At 43.6% G+C, this 17,743-nt stretch overlaps 1 protein-coding gene across 3 annotated transcripts in view; it reads left to right on the top strand.

The window, feature by feature from the left end:
• SERGEF (secretion regulating guanine nucleotide exchange factor) overlaps nt 1-17,743 on the top strand; it is a 153,735-nt gene that overhangs the window by 103,820 nt on the left and 32,172 nt on the right. The window contains exon 11 of one of the 3 annotated variants that reach the window (XM_064513111.1): nt 1,552-1,610. The exons of the other annotated variants lie outside the window; for them this stretch is intronic. Coding sequence (XP_064369181.1) covers nt 1,552-1,595 — 44 coding nt within the window. The 3' untranslated portion in view covers nt 1,596-1,610. Of the gene's footprint in view, nt 1-1,551; nt 1,611-17,743 lie in introns of those variants that run through there. 3 annotated transcript variants of the gene reach the window in all.

The raw sequence follows: 17,743 nt of genomic DNA, 5'->3' as shown, positions 1-17,743 counted from the left end.
ATCTGCTGTGGGCACTGTATCATGTTACTCTGATCATGTTTGTCAAGGTTCATGTGGAAACAAATTAGATTGCTTTTGCATTCGCCCTGTTGGCACAATGTTCAAGATCCTCACTCCTTGCCTGGCTGAAGGCTTGCTTTGCTATCCAGCCTAAATTCATGAAACTTGCTCCCCTGAAAAAGACTTTCAAATTCTAGTTTTGTAAACTCCTTACAAAATTTATTCTAATTCCCGGACTGGTATAGGAAGAGTGATGTAGGCGAGATCTCTGTACATGCAACTTGTGTGAAGTCCAGCGGCTGTGTTTTGTCCAATGAGATTTGTCGTCTTTTGCACTGACACCTAAGAAGAAAAGCCAGACAGAAACCAAGTATTTTATCCTGTGACAAAGAGGTGGTTTCAGTCTGTTAAATATCAGTGTAAAATAGTCTACTGAGCTGCGAGAAGTGAGAAGGATCAAACCTGAGGTCAACTTTGAGTAACTTTTTAAGATGCTAAATACTGGACCAAGACAGTAAAATGTTAACAGTGCCGTAGCACTGTAAAACTGTAACTTGATGAAGTAAATATCTTCTGTAGTATAATATGCCCCCATTTGCTATTCGGTGCCTGATGTGCAAAAATGAAAAGCATTTCTAGATACAGAAGTTCAATCAAATGTTTTGTACTCTTAACTTAAGCAAATGTTAACCAGAAATTGCTTCCATCAGATCACTTTTTTCCCTCAGCCTGGGGGAGATCTTAATGGGTACATTCTGTATCCCTAAATAGAAGAAATCATATTGAGGGAAATTGCTGACAAAACAGTGCAAAAAGCATGTGCTATATTAGGATACAGTGGGAAAGCTAAACCTGTTTTGAATGGTGAAATAATCTGTCTGTCTCTGTATTTTCTTTTTAAGCAGTCCCACGGCTCAGAAGAGTTGGAGTCAAGCTATTAGGCAGTCCCCAGCAAGTACAATAGCTGAAAAGCCCTGTGGGACTGCACCAGATTAAAGTGTCTCTTGAAATGAAGTTCACTCGTTCCTAATCTAGTCAGCAGCCATCAACAATTCATAACTCTTAAATATAATTTAAAGGGCTGACTCCATTCAGAGTTGGTGAATCTCTCGTCGCTGACAACTTTAAAACAGGAATAGTTGTGTTACTTTTCTGGAACGTTTTTGGTATAAACTTTGCTGGGAAATTACATGCATGACACTTGCATGGAATCCTAGGGATTTCAGCCAAGATTTTTAGAGATATCTTTAGATTATTGTTTATTTTTTGGATGCACTTGTCTTTAGAGGCCCAGCTTCTTGAATGTTGTAAAGCAGCCTGAATTTCATCACAGGAAATGATAGTAAGGGTTTTTTTTTTTTTTTTTTTTTTTTTTTTATGATGCATCAGATTGACTGCAGGGTTTGGGTATTTCTCTTTAAACTTCTACTGTGCTCATGTTCTGAGGGTAATTATGTGGTAATATTTTTTCAATTGCTGCTTTGCTTTAAGACCAGTTTGTGGCCCATTCACTTCATAATTATGCACAATTTATGTTAATTTTAATGACAGAACAAAGTGCTCTGAAGAAAATAACCCTTGAAGGAAGCACTTGAGTTGTTCTGTGGATTGGCATTGTGTGGTGACCCAGCTCTGCGGACCACATACACGTGTACTGGTATGTTACAGAAATGTGGAACAAATGCACAGGGGATGACTTTTGGATGTTATTTGAGCTCTTTTTTTCATATCTCTGAATTGCAGTCGAATATTATTTTTCTCTTTTCATATTACAATAGTTTAAAATATTAATACTTAAAATAATGTTCATTCTCCTTTTAATAGGAGGAGGCCAAGCACTGGCTGATAGTCTAGAATATAATAGAATACATTTTAAAGTATTTCTGGTTCTAAGCTTCCACTTTTTTGTAGCTGTTTCAAGGAGGAGGTAAAACAGCTTTTCACGGACTTGCTCCCTATTGTGTTTTGTCAGAGGGCCTGAGGGGTCATCAAAGTAAGAGAGGTTCCCAAAGCCTCTCTTAATGTTGTGTTCCAAGGAAACTGCCAGAATTACACTTTCCACCTCCCTGCGCGGCGTTGTTATCCCTGCACCCTTGTCAAGTAAGTCTTGTGTGTAACTATAGTTGATGATCTTCCAAGTTGTGTCAGTTGTGATTCACTATGGGAAAGCTGAGGTGTATTATTCTGTATTTTGGACAGTCAAAATGACAAAGAAGTGACAGTGAAGTCCATACCGGTGTTTTAAGGAGCTACTCAGTGACAAGTGAGTTGCAGTAAGAGGGGTTGCCTCTTGCCAAGTGGACCAGGTTTGTGTGCGGGGCCCTATGGCACCGTGTGAGGTACTGGTTGAAGCCGATGATTGCATTTTAATGAAGGGCATGAGATGGCCTATTTCAATGGTTCAGTAAAAGCACTGCTGAGCTTTTGCACTGGATGTTAAGCAATTAAAGCTTCTGTGATATTTTTATGATGGCAGTAGTAATTGGACAGTCCTTTAAAACTCATCTGGTCTGGCCTTTGTGAATTTGCTGGCTGTCTTTTGGTGTCCTTTTTTGTGTTTTCCCAAAACTGTTTTAGGTTTAAATTAGTATTGCCTGGTTTCCTTGTCAATACTGTGCATCTCTTGCTTTTCAGCATCTTTTGTGGTTTCTCTTCCAGACTTAGATTGGCATTTTACGTGGAATGTTTAGCTGTGTTATCATTTTGATAGAATAAAGCCATCTTAAGGATTGCCTCAGCTTCACTGTCAAGTGTTGGTGCTGCTGTCCTTCACAGTAATCGAACTGGAATGACCAGCTGTCTTGTGCTAGTCAGGCCAAACAGCAAGAGGGACAGGGTCAGTAATCGTTTGGGGTAGTGGATGTTTCTTCAGAATAGTGCAAGCTGCGTTGCACAAAAGGAGCAGTGGTCTGTAGATAAATAAGAGACATCATCCTCCAGCGTGTTCAAATCCTCAGTCTCATCAGCGGGTTGGGCTGGAACAGCAGCAACACAGGAAAAGGGGGAAAAGGGATTTATGAAAAGCACAAAACGTTCTTTCCTGATAAACCAGGAGGGCAGTTCTCCTCTGATAATCATTCTACCGTATTTGCTCTGCCTTCTCTCTCCTAATCACGTGAGGTTGAAGTAGCCTTCGTGAAGATGACCGGGGGAGGTATACCTGCTTCATGTTTGAAACACGTACGGACTTTGTGTGTGTGTGATGGTTGAAAATGCATAGTTTTCTATTGGGTAGAGAGACGGACTATGTAATTTCCAAGAGGCAGACACTTTGCACATCTTTACCAGGCTCGAGATGAATAGCTGAAGAGACGTAGTGAGGCTTCCAGCATGCATCTTATAATCCTGAGGACACTAAACAGTTGCATGAGGACTTAAACAGTATATGCAAGTCTTAGTTCTTCATAAAGCTCTTAAAAATCATCCTTACAACTCTTGGTTATGTGGCAGTCATACACAAATGTTACTAATAAGCCAGTGACACAAAGAGAGTTGTATCTTAAAGGACTTCTCATCTTAAATCAAGCTTTTTCTTTTTACTCTCTGAATGCAAAGCCAGTGAATCTCAGTGATTGATCCTGTTTATTTCTGACCTTGCTGTTTGGAAGTGTTTCTGCTCTTCAAATAAAATATTTAGAAGTGTAATGAGGTGAAATATGCTATAATGATGGAAATGTCCTCTCATAAGTGCCTGTGAAAAACAGCTTCCCTTGCAGTTTTTTATTTAATTATCTGTATTATCCTGTGGTCCAAATCCCAGCTCCTGTGTTAGCTTGGGTTGTACCAGTGTGAGAAAGGCAGCGTAGTGCCCCACGAGGCCAGTGCAGGGCCCAGCCGTGGGGGCTAGCCCAGCCTGGGGGCGACTGCAGGTGAGTGGGGGCTGCGGGAGCAGCGTTTTCCTCTCGCAACCCACAACCGACTGTGCCCTGTGGGGACAGTACCTTGCCAGGGTAGTTAAATGTACCTGTGAACGTGTAAATTGGCTTAAACTGTGACTGTCTGATGCTTTTCTGTTTAGCTGAATTCTGTATAGCTGCGTTATGTTTCGCTGCATGAGTTCTGTGTATTTTAGGAGGACGTTTATCCAGAGGTCTCCAGAGGTGCCTTTCACGGTTGGATGCGGATGACTCGAAGGTTGCAGTTTCCCTGTTTGTGGGTGTCAGGTGGCCTTGCAGTGAGCCTGGCCCTTCCGGAGGTGTCTGTCCTCTGCGGTACGGTGGTGGGAAACGGCAGCTCAGACGAGACCAGGAGTGCAAGTTACGCTGACGGCTCTTTGCCCTGCCCGTGGTTTGAGAAACTTGGCTTGCAGCCCCGAGAGGCAGAGCTGGCCTGGGGTTAACCAAGGCTTGACTAGCTGGCTAATTAGTAACGGAGGGAATCTATGACAAATGCATGACTAACGCACAGGGATTCACCTGATAAAAATAGCGCCTTCTCCCTCACGATCAGCTCCCTTGCAGTATTCAGCTGTACGTGCCGATACTGCTGGTTTATGAAGGAAGCTGGTGGACTCTGTGCTGGCCTTCGTGCACGCCCCCCGTCCCGTGCTTGGCTCACAAAATCCGCGTTGTATTGATGTAGGTTTATAGGCAATGCTCCAGGAAAAATACAAAGGTGCCTGCGTGATCCTGCTCCTTTGCTAGGTACAATGCAACTTTTCATCCTTGCGGAAGGCTCTTTTTCTGTGGACTCCAAGTAGCTTGCGGATTTCAGAATCTGATGGGTTGTTACTAAAAGCAGGAAAGTAAATTATACAATACTATTTCATTCATTATTAATCGTGCCTTTTTGAAGCCCTGAAGAGGGAATGATGGCACATGATTTCGATATGTGATAAAATAGTCTCATTTGGTTGGGGTGAAAGATAATGTTCGTAAGAGCTGCAAAAGCTACTTTAAATGATTGCTCTGCTTGTATTTAACAAGTAATTCAGCCTGAAGAGCCAAATAAGCATGTTATTTTGTCATGGCTAGTCAGATTTTCCATGTAAACTTGAAGGGAGGGTAATTTTTCCATTCCCATTTTAGAACGTTCTTTATTCTGCCTTTATAATTTTGTCCGTTTCCTCATTAGTGCTCTTTTCAGAGCCCAAACATGTCAACAGTGACACCATCATCAGCCTGAAATAAATGAACAAACGTTCTCATCTTCAGCCGTGTTTTGCTTATGACAGCTATTTTTAATTTTGCAGCTGCCGCAGACTAAGGAAATGGGTATATGTGCAGGCAGATCAGATGGTTTTGGCATCGGTATTGTGCAGCTACTTTACAAGCGTCCTCGTAGGTGTTAGGAAACATGGGGGTTTCCAAGGGGGCTCCTCACTGAAGCGGAGCTCCTGGAGCAAGAGCCCAAAGCAAAGCACTGAGAGCGGGAGGAGGTACCCTGCTGCCTTAGCATTTGTTTGCAGGTGTTCAAAATGGAGTGTGAGATGTCAGCTAATTATTTTTTCACCAAGTGTGAATACGAGATGACAGCTTTGCACATGCTGCAGTGCCAGCTCCAGAGGCCCTCGAGCTGGGGGGATTTGTCGTTCCTGGAAAAAAAGGTGTCACTTTTTTTGGCCACGAGGAGCAACTTATGTTCTTTCCAGCCTTGGCCCCATTTTAAAGCCAGCTTCACAACTTGGAATTGAAGGTCAAACTCTGCAGAGCGTTGCAGTGGCCTCGCCTGGCTTCACAGAAGCGGTCGGGGGGATCCTTCGGTGCCTGCCGATCGCACAAGTGGGCTGCGGGGGCAGAAACGTTGGCTCGAGTTGGGCGCCCCTTGCTATCCTGTCTAATGGGGGTGCTTGGTCAAGTCCCAGGAAGTGCCTCTTTAGTCTTTGTGCCAGGATTTCTCTAATTTATAACTTGCTGTGATAGAAGTTAAGATATGGCAGTTCTTTTGATTAGTACCTCGCAGTGGTGTGGGCTTAACAGATGGAAAGTGACGGTCCTAAATTTTTTTAGAAGCACAAGAGCCTCCTGATTCTGGACCTCCCCCCAGTCGTAAGAAAGTGATGTTCAGAGTCTGGCCTCAATGATGAACTGTCTGAAGTTTTAGATGGTAAATTGCAGGGGTGTGGACTCAATTATATTATTGGGGAAAAAAAATTCTTTCATGTTTTCTTTGACCTTTAACTCAGAATAGATTACATATTTCCCAGTCTTCCCCCCAAACTCCAGTGGGGGTGATGCACATCCATTTCCAGAGCATTTTTAAATCCATTTCAGTGATGCAGCCGCTTGGAAAGCCACACAGATTTCTATCTTAACGATCTGTAAAGAGCAGCTTAGCTAGGTCTTGGAAGACGGAAGAACTTCATAAGCCATGTGATCTCTTTGTTTTTTGTTTTGACAAGTACTCAGTTGGTTTACAAATTTATACTAAATTTTGGCTTGGAAAAGTACGGTATTAACTATGATCAAGGAGGTTTGGATGCTTCTGCTGCGCGCTAGGAAATTGCCAGCAGAATTTGCCCAGGCCTTAGCAGCGCTGGCAGGTAATAGGGTCCCTGGGCCAAGCTGCCCCCAGCGTGTTTTGGGAGGATGGCACGTGGTATCTAATGGTCGAGGCACAGGATGGGGAGTCCTGTTATTAGCTGCTTTTGCTGCCAGTTGGCCTTGGTCTTGTGGAGGAAATTGTTGTCTTCAACTGGGAACGTTTTGACTTGTCTCATGTCTTCCTAGACTTGCCCCGGTGAAGGGGCCTGCTGTGAAAGTCTTAGCCCTTGTTCCTGTCGGCTGTTCTGCAAGTAGAGGGTTTTAGGGCTACCAGTCCATCACTCTTAACATTAAATTTCTTTGAAAACATACTTTGTAAGAAAAATATTGAAAACTGTATTGTAAATACAGCAAATGGGATGCCAAGCGTTCAGGTGATGGCAATAATTTATATTCTCAGCCCAATGTAAATAATTGGGTCTGGGCTTAATCTGTGCTGCAGAAAACATCTCATTAACAAAGCATTTTGCTTAAAATCCCTTTCTTTTTATCTGTGTGAGACCAGCTGCATCCTTGGCAGTGAATAAGTTAACCTACTTAGTGTTTTGTGTGTAGGCAGCACGCAGTTTCGTGAGATTGCAGTGGGCACTGAAGCAGCAGAATTCAATTTGCAGCAGTGACCTAAGAGGAACTATTTTTAGTAATAAAATAGGTCAGGGGATGTGGTAGCGCAGACTGATAAATGTACAGCCTTCCCTTTCACTCATGGGGCTTGTTTTGTCGTACAGTATAGTGGAGAAAAGGAGATTAAATATTGTCACGTGATCAGTCGTAGAGCTTTTCCTGCAATTGCTTCACAGTTTAAAAAAAAAAAAAAAAAAAAAAAATTCTAAGTTTTATTTTAGTGAAGAAAGAATATAAGAAAATACGTTGATTAGGGATTCATGGAAGGCAAACCCGTCTGGGGAGATGGCTGTTGTGAAGTCGTTGCTCAAAGGTGTTTTCAGCAGTGCTGGAGGTCTCCTGTTGTGGTGGCATACATGTGACGAGCTGTTCTCTCCCTTTTCCTTTCTATCCATTAGCTGTTCTTACACATTCATATACTTGTCTCTGGTTTGTTGCTTGCAGTGATTTATGCAGAGAAGAGTGTAAGCCTTCCTCTCAGGGTGTCAGAGACGGAGCACTGCTTTGTTCTGCTGCTTTGCATCCGTGGGCTTTCGGGGGCTGTTTGAAAGGATCGGCTTGGCAATTCTTGTGACTCGGAGCAGCCCGTCTGAATCTGTTCAGTGTTACGTTGCACTTCGCTCCTTTTGTTTCTCTGAAATAACATTTTGGAGTGAACTTGGAAAGCGCCTCTTGTCAGTTTATCGGTGTTGATATAAACTCTCCTATTCATTAGCAGCGTGGTAGTAATCCCTAGGAAGCTCCAGTCACGGAGTGGTGCGTGTTGGTGCCATATAGACAGCAGAAAAACAGGCAGTGTTGGTCCTTGAGCATGTTTTTCCTTGGAAAAGAATGCTTAAGAGGAAACGAGGGACCTCTGCTCCGGGCCGCAGCTGAATCAGTGTCAGGGTGTCTGCCCCACATAACAACGTACCTTGGGAGTGCTTAGGTGGTTGCAGGGCTGAAGCTTTCTGGAGGAGTTAATGAGCCTGAATTTCATATTACTGTATTTTCCTACTAACAAGACCTGTTTCTGTACTGCAAATAAGCACTGCATGCTTCAAATAACCAATAATGAGCCATGTTGCTTGATAGCTGAAATTAATTTTAAAAGCACTACTTCCAGTGAGATCAATACAGCAGAGAGATTCTCAGCAACACTAAGAAACTGGAGGGGACGTTGGATTACATTCCATAATCAGTGTAGTTTAACGTCCTTTTAAGGGATGTCTTCAAATAAGAATATGCTATCCTGAATTTTCTTTTGTACTGAAATGGAAGATGATGTTTTTTTACCTTGTTAACCTGGTTTTGTGAAAGGAAACTCAGCAATATGATTGACTATGAACTCAATCATTCAGCCTCTGTCCACTCTACTCCTCACGGGAGCTGGGATTTCGTGACAAGTCATGATCCAGTCACTGCACACGTGTGAGCCGACTCTCTGGTAAGCTCAGTGACATCGAGTTTGTTCGTCAGGCATGCAAGGGGGGACTCCACTAATACTCTCAGCCTCTGCTCTTAAGAGGTTATAGCGCTACAATCTGCACTCCCACATCCTTTACCACGCGGCATGTTACTGCTCTGTCTAGTATCGGTGCTGTGCTACATTCCTTAAAGCAAAGAAAAAGGGAAAAGTTCCACTCAAAAGTGGCTGGATCCATCTCTGTCATTAGTACTTAATGGTGGCTTTAAGTTTAGAGGATGTGTTCAACTTTCCCTTTCCATCAGGAACTAATTTATTTTAATTAATTTTTGAGAACTCTTGTTTTTCTGCTTCCTTGTATTTTCTCAGCATGACTGAATCAGAAGCAATTGTGTTGAAATAATAAGCTGGGAAGGCAGCTTTCTTCCTCCAGCGAGGAATCGAGTTTAGCGTATGTGTCTATATTCTGTTCCTGCGGAGTTTGTTACAGTGCCTGGCGCTGGGATTTATTTTCTACTTGTGTGTGAGTGGGGGGGAGATGCAGAGGCTTGGGGAGTGGGGTAAGCAACGGCAGTATCTGTCAATATGACACCAGGAGGCCTGGTGGGAAAAGCAGTGGTTTTGTGATAATGCTTATGGTCTCTCCTTTATGAGCCTAATTTGAGTTTCACTCTGCTTTATAGACAGGTATAAGTAGAGTTTTAAATTGAAGATCATCTCCTTGGCCTAGAAGTTTCCATACACAAGAGACAAACCTGGCCATGGAATGGGCTTTTTGTGCCCTTTTAAGGCTAAATATAAGAGAGACTGCCTTTGAAGGAGATCTGTCTTTGTAAGCAGCTAACATGCGAGCCTGCAAACCGGGCTGGCTCAGCAACTCTGATAAGCTATGAGCCACCAGCAACGAAGAGGTAAGAGAAAGTCGGTGTCTGAGGCGGCAGTGGAGTTACTGTTCGTCATTGTGGATCATTGTTACGGTAGCTTTAAAGAAAAAAATCAGTTTGAATAAACACTAGACTGAGAGATGGGAGTAGTTCCTGTTCCTGGTGCTGCATTGCTGTGTTAAATGACATGAGACAAGGGACCTCTGTCATGTGTTTCTCATCTGTAAAATAGAGAGAATGATACATAATGTCCTCTGTTGGAGGCTTTGGGGGGAAAGACTGGATGCCTTTCATCAATATTGTTTTAATCTAGACTTTCTAAGCTAAGTTTTTTGCAGGAAATTTCTGGACTGGCCTGTGCCCTGGCTACGTGCAGAAGGAGCCATCTGTTTTGGTCTGACTGTGTGCTGTTCAAAAGGAAAATCCTGGCTCCCTCTGTGTTCTAGATGTCTTTCCAGCCAAAAAGCTAAGAGTGATGAAATAGGACTTTTGTAAGTGCCCTGAAAATTTGTAGCCATCTTTCATGTCAAAGACCTCCCAGAGCAGGTAGGTCCAAAGTTTATTAGAACAATATGACTGTATTCCAGAGCTGGAAGCAAGACGTGGGATTTTCACACCACGTCCAAAGCTAAGATTTTTTAGCTGCTTTTTGTCTTGCTTTATGGGCATGCATGCACATTTGAGCAATCAGAAAACTGAGGCACAGAAAGAGGATGAGATCTGCTCGTGCTCCCAGGAGGTCAGCGGGAATGCCAGGAATAGAAACGGCATCTCTGAGTCTCAGGTCAAGTCATAGGTAAAATCATCTCTGTACCTCTCTTCCCATTGCTGTTTTTTCAGCTCTTTCCCGTAGTGACCGCCTGTTGGTGTTTCCAAAATGCCTGTGTGCCATCCCTCTCTGTCGTAGTATGCTTGCAGGGAGGTGAGTCATCAGAAGAGGGTGGAAGTGGAGACCACGAAGTGGCATGAGCAATGGCTTCTGCGCATCGCTAGTAGCGTGACAGGGCCTGCAAAATTAATACGCTGGCTGGAAAGTGTAAAATGTATTGCTGGGTTCTTCCTCTAGGCTGATGCTTCTCAGGGCAAAACAGCACCAACAAATTAGAGTTTCTGTTGTTGCATGTCACTCGTAGGTGTATTGCCTAAAGGAAGCAGCTTGTCTGAGTGCGTGGAGAAGCAGTGGAGTGTGGCTGCAAGGGGCAGCAGACAGTGTCCTCGCAACAAAGTTGAGCTGTCCTGAAGAGATCCTTAGAACTGATTTTTTTTTTTTTTAATTTTTTTTTTTTTTTTTTTTGGCTGTGCCTAAGTTGAGAAGTGCTGTGGTGAGCGCCAAGGCAGGTTTAGGTAGATTTGCTTATACGTCGGTCACTTGGAGAGCAGCTGTACTGAGGCTGTGGACAGGTGGTTGTCTCCACTCCCTACATGGGGAGCAGGCTGCCTGCAACTGTGTCGTCATTGCTAGGGTCCAAACGCACCCAGCAAGTCCTACCGCAGCAGCAGCCTTAGTGGCTTGCTTAACGTAATGAAGCCTTTCACAAAATAGTCACTGGTGGGAGTATCCCCCATGCTTCCTTTCCCCAATTATGTTTCATCACTTTTAACTCCTGCAATTCTGGTTCAGAATGGGGTAAATTGAGGATGTCACAGCAAAAGCTGTGTTTTGCCCTTTCGGGGAATGTGCCTGGTGTCCTGCCTTCCAGCTGGCTGATCTGCGGGGCTGTGCAGAGCCGGCAGCGGCCGGGCTCGGCCCTCAGGGCTGCCGTTCACCCTCCTCCCTGTGGAATATGCAATTAAAAAAGGGAAAGGCTGCTTTTACTCTTCATCTTAATTGATGACTGTCAGGGCTTTGTCCAGTGTATGAGAAGTTGTCTGGCTGCTATTTAATGCGTGTCATTAACTTTTGGTTTTCACTGTGGGTCTATGGACTTACCTGTTCTAAGATACCTGAAAAAGTTTGTCTCAAGATCTGTAAGTATGTCTTCAAGGCAAAATCCATGTCAGTAATATCACGGGCAAAATTCTTCAAGAAGCAGTAGGGTGCTGGGTTTGCACTTTGGCTTGTTTTTGCTCTGTTGGTGCTCAGATTCACCCCCCCCCCCCCAAGTGCACATGCTACACAGACTGTGTTATGCTCAGGTGCAGATATGTCCCCTCTTCCTAGCTGACTTCTGATTTGTGGACTTGTAGGGGCAGAGGGCAGACCTTTATCTTTGTCTTTTATGGTGCCTAATGTGGTGCGGTCCCGATTCTTGATTGGATTTGTAGGGGCTGGTATGCAATATTGATAAATGTGGAAGAGTGTGGAGTAAAAGCTTGAATGCAGCAGTGTATGCGTGCAGGTGGAAACTGCCTTTTGAAAAATTGGCCCAGGAAATGATATGGCAATTATGAATGAGAGGGCACGTGCATTTTGTTGGATGCAGGGAAGGTTTTGGCTACTATTGAAACTGGGAGAAGGAAAATTGGTTTTATTCCTACGTTTGAAAGTGACTTGAAAGGATTTATGTCAGATTAAAGATCTTGCTGTGCAGAGCCTTTGATTAATAGGTTCACTCAGGAATCATAACTGCAATAACTGTAATTGGAGTCAGGTTTCTTGGTCCTGAGTCACCTTGTAGGGGCTCTCCCCATTGCCCTCCTTGAGAGAATGAAAATCTGGAAGAAAGGAATTAGTGTGACCTTTCATTACTGAGCTGGCACTAAATGTTGGCACTAAGTAAACCCTGCTGTTGGAAAAAGCCTGGAGTATCAGCACAATCCTTTGTGCTCAGTTGGTGCTAGTTTAGGTCACGGGTGTGTAGAAGTCACATCCAAAAGAAAAAAAAGCACAGCAATAAACGTGATTTCAGCGTAAAGGAGTTCGGCCGTCAGAAGGTCAGGGAGTGCCAGGCAGCTTTGTCCTTCACCGCCTCTATTTTCCAAGAGCAGGAGGTGGAAATGTTGTTCGGAGCTTGCAGAGAATGGCCCGAATCCAGTCGTACCCAAGAATCGCCTTGGCTCCTGCCTCTTCTACCCAGCGTCGGTGTTGGGCTCCTACCAGGAGCATGAGCAGCTCCTGCATTGAAGCCTGGTGTTCAAAGCTCAACAGAGGAAGCATCAGGATGTTTCAATGTTCCTTTCTCTTTTTGTGTGAAAACCAAAGGAAGATGAGGGAACCACTGGGGGACACAAGATGATCTATAGCAGGGAAAAAGGCATTTGTAACTCAAAGGATTGGGAAGTTTGGTTCTGTTTTTCAGTCTTGAATCAAGCTGCTGTTTTGTTTCTTAATAGTCTCTTGCTTTGAGCTTTTCCAGAGGTACAATTTCTCTTATTTTAGTTTGTTGTTACGTATAAATAAAATAGTTGATAGTAAATGAACCTTTTCAAAATATTTTTGACAAATTCTTAAGATGTTATCCTTGGATCTCCTGCCCAAAGGCCCCATGGATCCCTCGTAGAAGGAAAATGCATGATCTTCAGGCAGCAATAGGCTTTCTGAATGACTGAAGCCTGTTTACACGGTGTGCTGACCCCACAAACGGAAGAGCTAGGACCCTTTCTGGAAAGCTGAAGTTAATTGTGCAATAGTAACTTGTCCTGAATTGCTGGATACTCACAGGCTTTGACCCAGAAAATACATCTGTGGATACTAATTTCCTTCAGAATTAGAAACCTGAAAAGAACAATATGTTCTTAAACAGTATCCTTGAGTGACACTTAAATTTTAAATAACTTTAAAACTATATTGTAAATAGTTAAGCATTAAAGAAATAACCAATTGGTGATGTAGACCTTAAGCAAAATACAATATAAGAAGCACTGAGAAATGTTTCTCTGTGTGACTAAGAGTCTGGTTTGCTGTTTTGATTTAGTGGCTGGCTGAATGAATTCATTAATTGTGTATAGTGACTATTGCTTCTGGGTGGTCATTTCTCACTATAGATTTCATTACTGGATGAGCTTTTCCTAGGGATGTTCTTATTGTCCAAAATTAAGTACGTGAAAATGTTAGGGAGGCTCAGCCCTCCCTTTTCATGTCGGTATTTTTCATAGTATGGCTTTACAAACTGCAGAAAAATTCACTTTGGCTGTGAGAACCTAGGTTTTGTCTGCTTGTGCTTATCAGTTGGACAAAAACGTTTCTTCTTATAGAAATACACACCATGGTCTATGTTAGGGTTTTCAAAATAGCGGTGTGAAACTAGAAATCCTCGTGTTTATTGGATGGTGAGGCAGAGACTGTTGCTGAAACACTTCAGCTGTAGATGAAACACTTGGCATTGAAACACCATTGTAACTATGTCTGTAGGATGGGAGGCCAAGACCTGCAAATCAGTGGGAGGTAAGGACACGTCGCGTTTGTAGGAAGTCACAGGATTTAATGGAGATCCTGAACATTTTGGCCTGTAGTTTGAGCACTTTTTTTATAGGAAAGATTCATTTCTTAGCTTGCAAACAGTACAGTCTGCAAACCTTCTTCAAGGGTCTTAATACCTAAAGCGGCCTGGAGTAGAAGCACTGTCTACTCCTGTCGTCTCCAGGTAAGCTGCAGCTTGTGGTGTGCCCTGTGTCCGGCCGGCCGTGGAGCCAGGCTGCTGCAACCCACCGCCCCTTCTAGCGGGAGGTCAGCAGTCCCTGCGCGGTCTCTGGCTCTGTGAACGGTGTTGTGGAAATAACTATTGCATATTTTCTGTATTCTAACTTACACTGCTGAAATTGAGAGGAGAAACGGGCGTAGAGAAATTCTCTTGCGCTTCCATTTCTTTTCTTAGCCCGCACCTTCGGGTGCATGTGCCTGCCAGTCCTGGGAAGAGCTGCTGGAGACCGCAGAGTGAGGAGTGTGTCATCCCCTCGCTCCCACTCAGTTTTGGCATATGCTGACTGACCCCTGTTTGTGTAACGGTGTAGCAGATGGGCAGGGCGAATCCCTAAGGCAGCTTTGTGGCAGGGGAGACTACTGGGATATTTTCATAAATCTGGTTTTTGCCTGTGGGCTCTGACACTTTTAATATGACTTCACGTGTTTTCTCTAAGAACAGTCTCTGCCTGTTTAATATTCCCCCCCCCCCCAAAAAAAAAAAAGCAAAGAAAAAAGAAAAAGTAGTCTTGTGAGGAAAGGAAGTGACAGAGTTTACTCTTTTACTCTCCTGTAAACGTATGGATGCGGCGGGCAGGAGCAGGGGTAGGAAGCCTGGGTCCTGGCTGGGATGGGAGGCAGGTCCTGGTCCTGCTCCATGGCAACCGGTCGTAACTTCTCATCTCTCATGATCCCTCTTACATGGTTTTATTTTCCCTGCTTTCCACCCTACTGATGTGCATCTGCAACGTTAAACTTTCACTTACCTCTGCTGTGCTGAATGGGAATAACGGTCCCTGCTGTCCTCTGCCAGTCACTGTGGGGAGGCTGAATGGAGAGCAGCTCTCTGGTGAAATATGGTTATTGCTGTCTGCATGTGCGGCTCTGTGGAGAGTTTATTGGGCAGATGCAGAAGGATGAATCCCCCAGCAGAAATGATAACATTTGTATATCGTTTGGTTTCTAAAGCCTTCGTTTTGGAGGCTTTACTTATCCGTTGTAGTATTTATAAACTGTTTCAGGTAGATTAAACAAGCTTTATCTTTGTAACAGTGTGCTTAGGTGGCAAAATTTAGGAAAGAAGTAAAAGCTGCAAGTGACTGGAACCTAGCTGATAAACAGAGCGCGAGGGCCGTCCTGTTGTTCGCGATCTCATAAATGACCTGCACGCTGTAATGCTAAGAGGCAAATGAATCTGGAGAAAGGCAGGGAGTCAGTCTCACTGGTGTAGGGCTAATTGTAGCGAATTTGAGTCAAACCAGTATCTTCTTCCCAGCAAATAGATTTTGAAAAGTTAGTTTATCAGATGAATCTAGCAGTTGTCCTTGAAGGTCGATAAACTTCCTGAGTTCTGGATGAGGGGATTAATGTTGAAGGTGTAAAAGCCTCTTTGGAGAACATATTTAGCGTATGTGTGAATGTGTGTGTGTGCATGTATGTATATGACTTACAAATACAGACACATATGTACACATAGTCTGAAGAAGTTCATGAATCTTATAAATGAGCTTTAGGAGTGGCAAGGGGCTGATATCCTTGCTGTTCCCTTATCCCGCTACCTCAGTTACCCAGGACTCTGGCTGCTTGTCTGCCGAGGAGTATTTGATTGCTCTTTTGGGGAGAAGGAGAAGGATACTAGTGGGAGAACATGGCCTTCAGTGCAGGAGAGACAGAAGATGAGAAAGTTGGACAAATTCATCATTTTCTGCAGCTCGATCTTGATTTGACCTCACTGGCCTTCAGCAACAAAAAGCCCTGTTTAATGCCAGTTATTTTCCACTCCTGCCCTAATAGCTGCATGACCCTTGAGGGATATGGGCCATCTTTTTAAGGATTCAAAAACACAGAGGTTTCATCTCAGTTCTAGACAAAATACACACCCACCCACACCTTAGAGATATTTTTGGAGCCCTGAGCATCTTTAAGAATATCAGATCCTTCAGCCACACTGTGGTCAGTGAGCACTAAGGAGAGCAGAAGCTGAGTGAAGTCAGTATTTCCTCCTCTTCACTGGAACTGCGATATGTTAGTACATACATTTCCCTCCTGCTGAGTAGCTTTTGATGTCAGTTGCTTTTTTAATATTTATTCCCTTCGGAGCCATCTGTAATTTTGGGCTGCTTATGAGGCTTTTTTTTTTTTTTTCCTTAATGTCGTCATACTAGGGGAACTACAGGAACGGTGAAGATGTAGGCCTTGGCATAATGCCTCAACTTCCAGGGCATGTAATGATGTCAGGAGAATTGCACCCCCTCAAAGTTGGCATACTGTGAGGAAAGAGATGATGGGGAAAAAATGGGACAGATTCTCTTCACAACTGCCAAAGTCAGTGGCAGAATGGAGCCTTCAAATGTATCTGCCATATAAGGAATAATTTTGGAGCTCCTTTGGATTGTTTCTGGCTAACTTATCACCTAATCCTGTGTGAGAAAAGGAGAGAGACTGGGCTCAACTTCAATTCCTATGCATAGAGGGGTAACTTAATGACAGTTTGCTTGGCGTCTGTGGGAGGTAAGCCAGATTTATCATGTTATTTTTTAATTGAGGTTTCTGCTGTAGTCTCTCTCTCTCTTTTTTTTTCTCCTCCAAAATAAGTTATTACCCATTAAAAAAAAAAGTTGAAAATGTTTTAAGAAGAGAACTCTCTTCCTACTCCCCTTTCTGTTCCTTTCTTCAAATATTCCATTTAGTCAGATAAAGAAGTTCCTGCATAAGCCACCCGTTGTCCGGTCTTGCAGGCTTTGTCCTGTTGTTACTGGATCTCTGTCCAGGAGAACTGCTAACACAAGGAAGTGGCCCTTCTGGAGGCAGGTTAGAGCACACAACCAGTATGCTGCAGGAGGACTGGGTTATGGCGAGGCAGCTCTTGCCACTCAGCGGTGAGTATGGGATGCTGACAGCCTCCAGGACAAGACCGAATGTTCCTAGAGGCCTGCGCAGAACTTGCTTTATTTCAGGAATTGTGCAGAGTGACAGGAGGAGCAAAGGGAGGAGGAAAAAGGAGAAGATGAGACCACTAACCAAAATTATCTTAATTTTAAGTTTTAAACTTGTAGGGTGGTGAGAGTAGTGTGTACCATGGGAAAAGCCAATATACTATTTAATAGTCTTTGTTGTGACCACTTGTGGGACCCTCCACATCTGTACAAAGCCAGGTTTGAGGCCTATGGGAAATTTGCTTGCAGCCTTTTAAGTAAAGCTTACAGACAGTATGTCCCCAGTCTGAGGGCCTGCTCTTTCTATGCTCATTTTGTATTTCAGATATTCATTATTGTCTGGCATCTCCAATATGTAGCAGTAAAAACTCTGTCCTCCCACATCTGATTTTTAAATTGGGGCAGCAGCATGCTTTCAAATGTCTAGCTGATAGGTTGCTGTGCAATTTTCATGAAGACTCCTGTCAGGATTCAAAGACCTCTTCAGGATGCTGTGGATGGTAAGTTAGCAGCAACCAGCTAGTACTGACACAGGTTCTTCTGGGAGCACGATGATCCAACATCTGCAGATGGTAAAGCAGTAACTGATACCACTCAGGAGTCGGAACAGTCAAATAGCTCACTTAAGAGCAGGAGCTGATCCCTCCACTAATGCAATCAGCTTGATCAAATGGAATAGTTGCTGCCAAAAGTGATTAAAAATGGATGATGAAGATTTAACACAGCATGGCCTTCCGTTCTGTTCTGCAAGTCTACTCGGGGGAAAGGATGGGGAGAAGAGAATTGCCTTCAATTCAGCTGAAATAAGCAACATATCTTTGAACTGATAAAAGCTCAACATCTGAGACACAGAA

The sequence above is a fragment of the Dromaius novaehollandiae genome, chromosome 5 (genome assembly GCF_036370855.1).
Source record: "Dromaius novaehollandiae isolate bDroNov1 chromosome 5, bDroNov1.hap1, whole genome shotgun sequence".
Taxonomy (NCBI): Eukaryota; Metazoa; Chordata; class Aves; order Casuariiformes; family Dromaiidae; genus Dromaius; species Dromaius novaehollandiae.
This window is presented reverse-complemented; position numbering and strand designations above follow the sequence as displayed.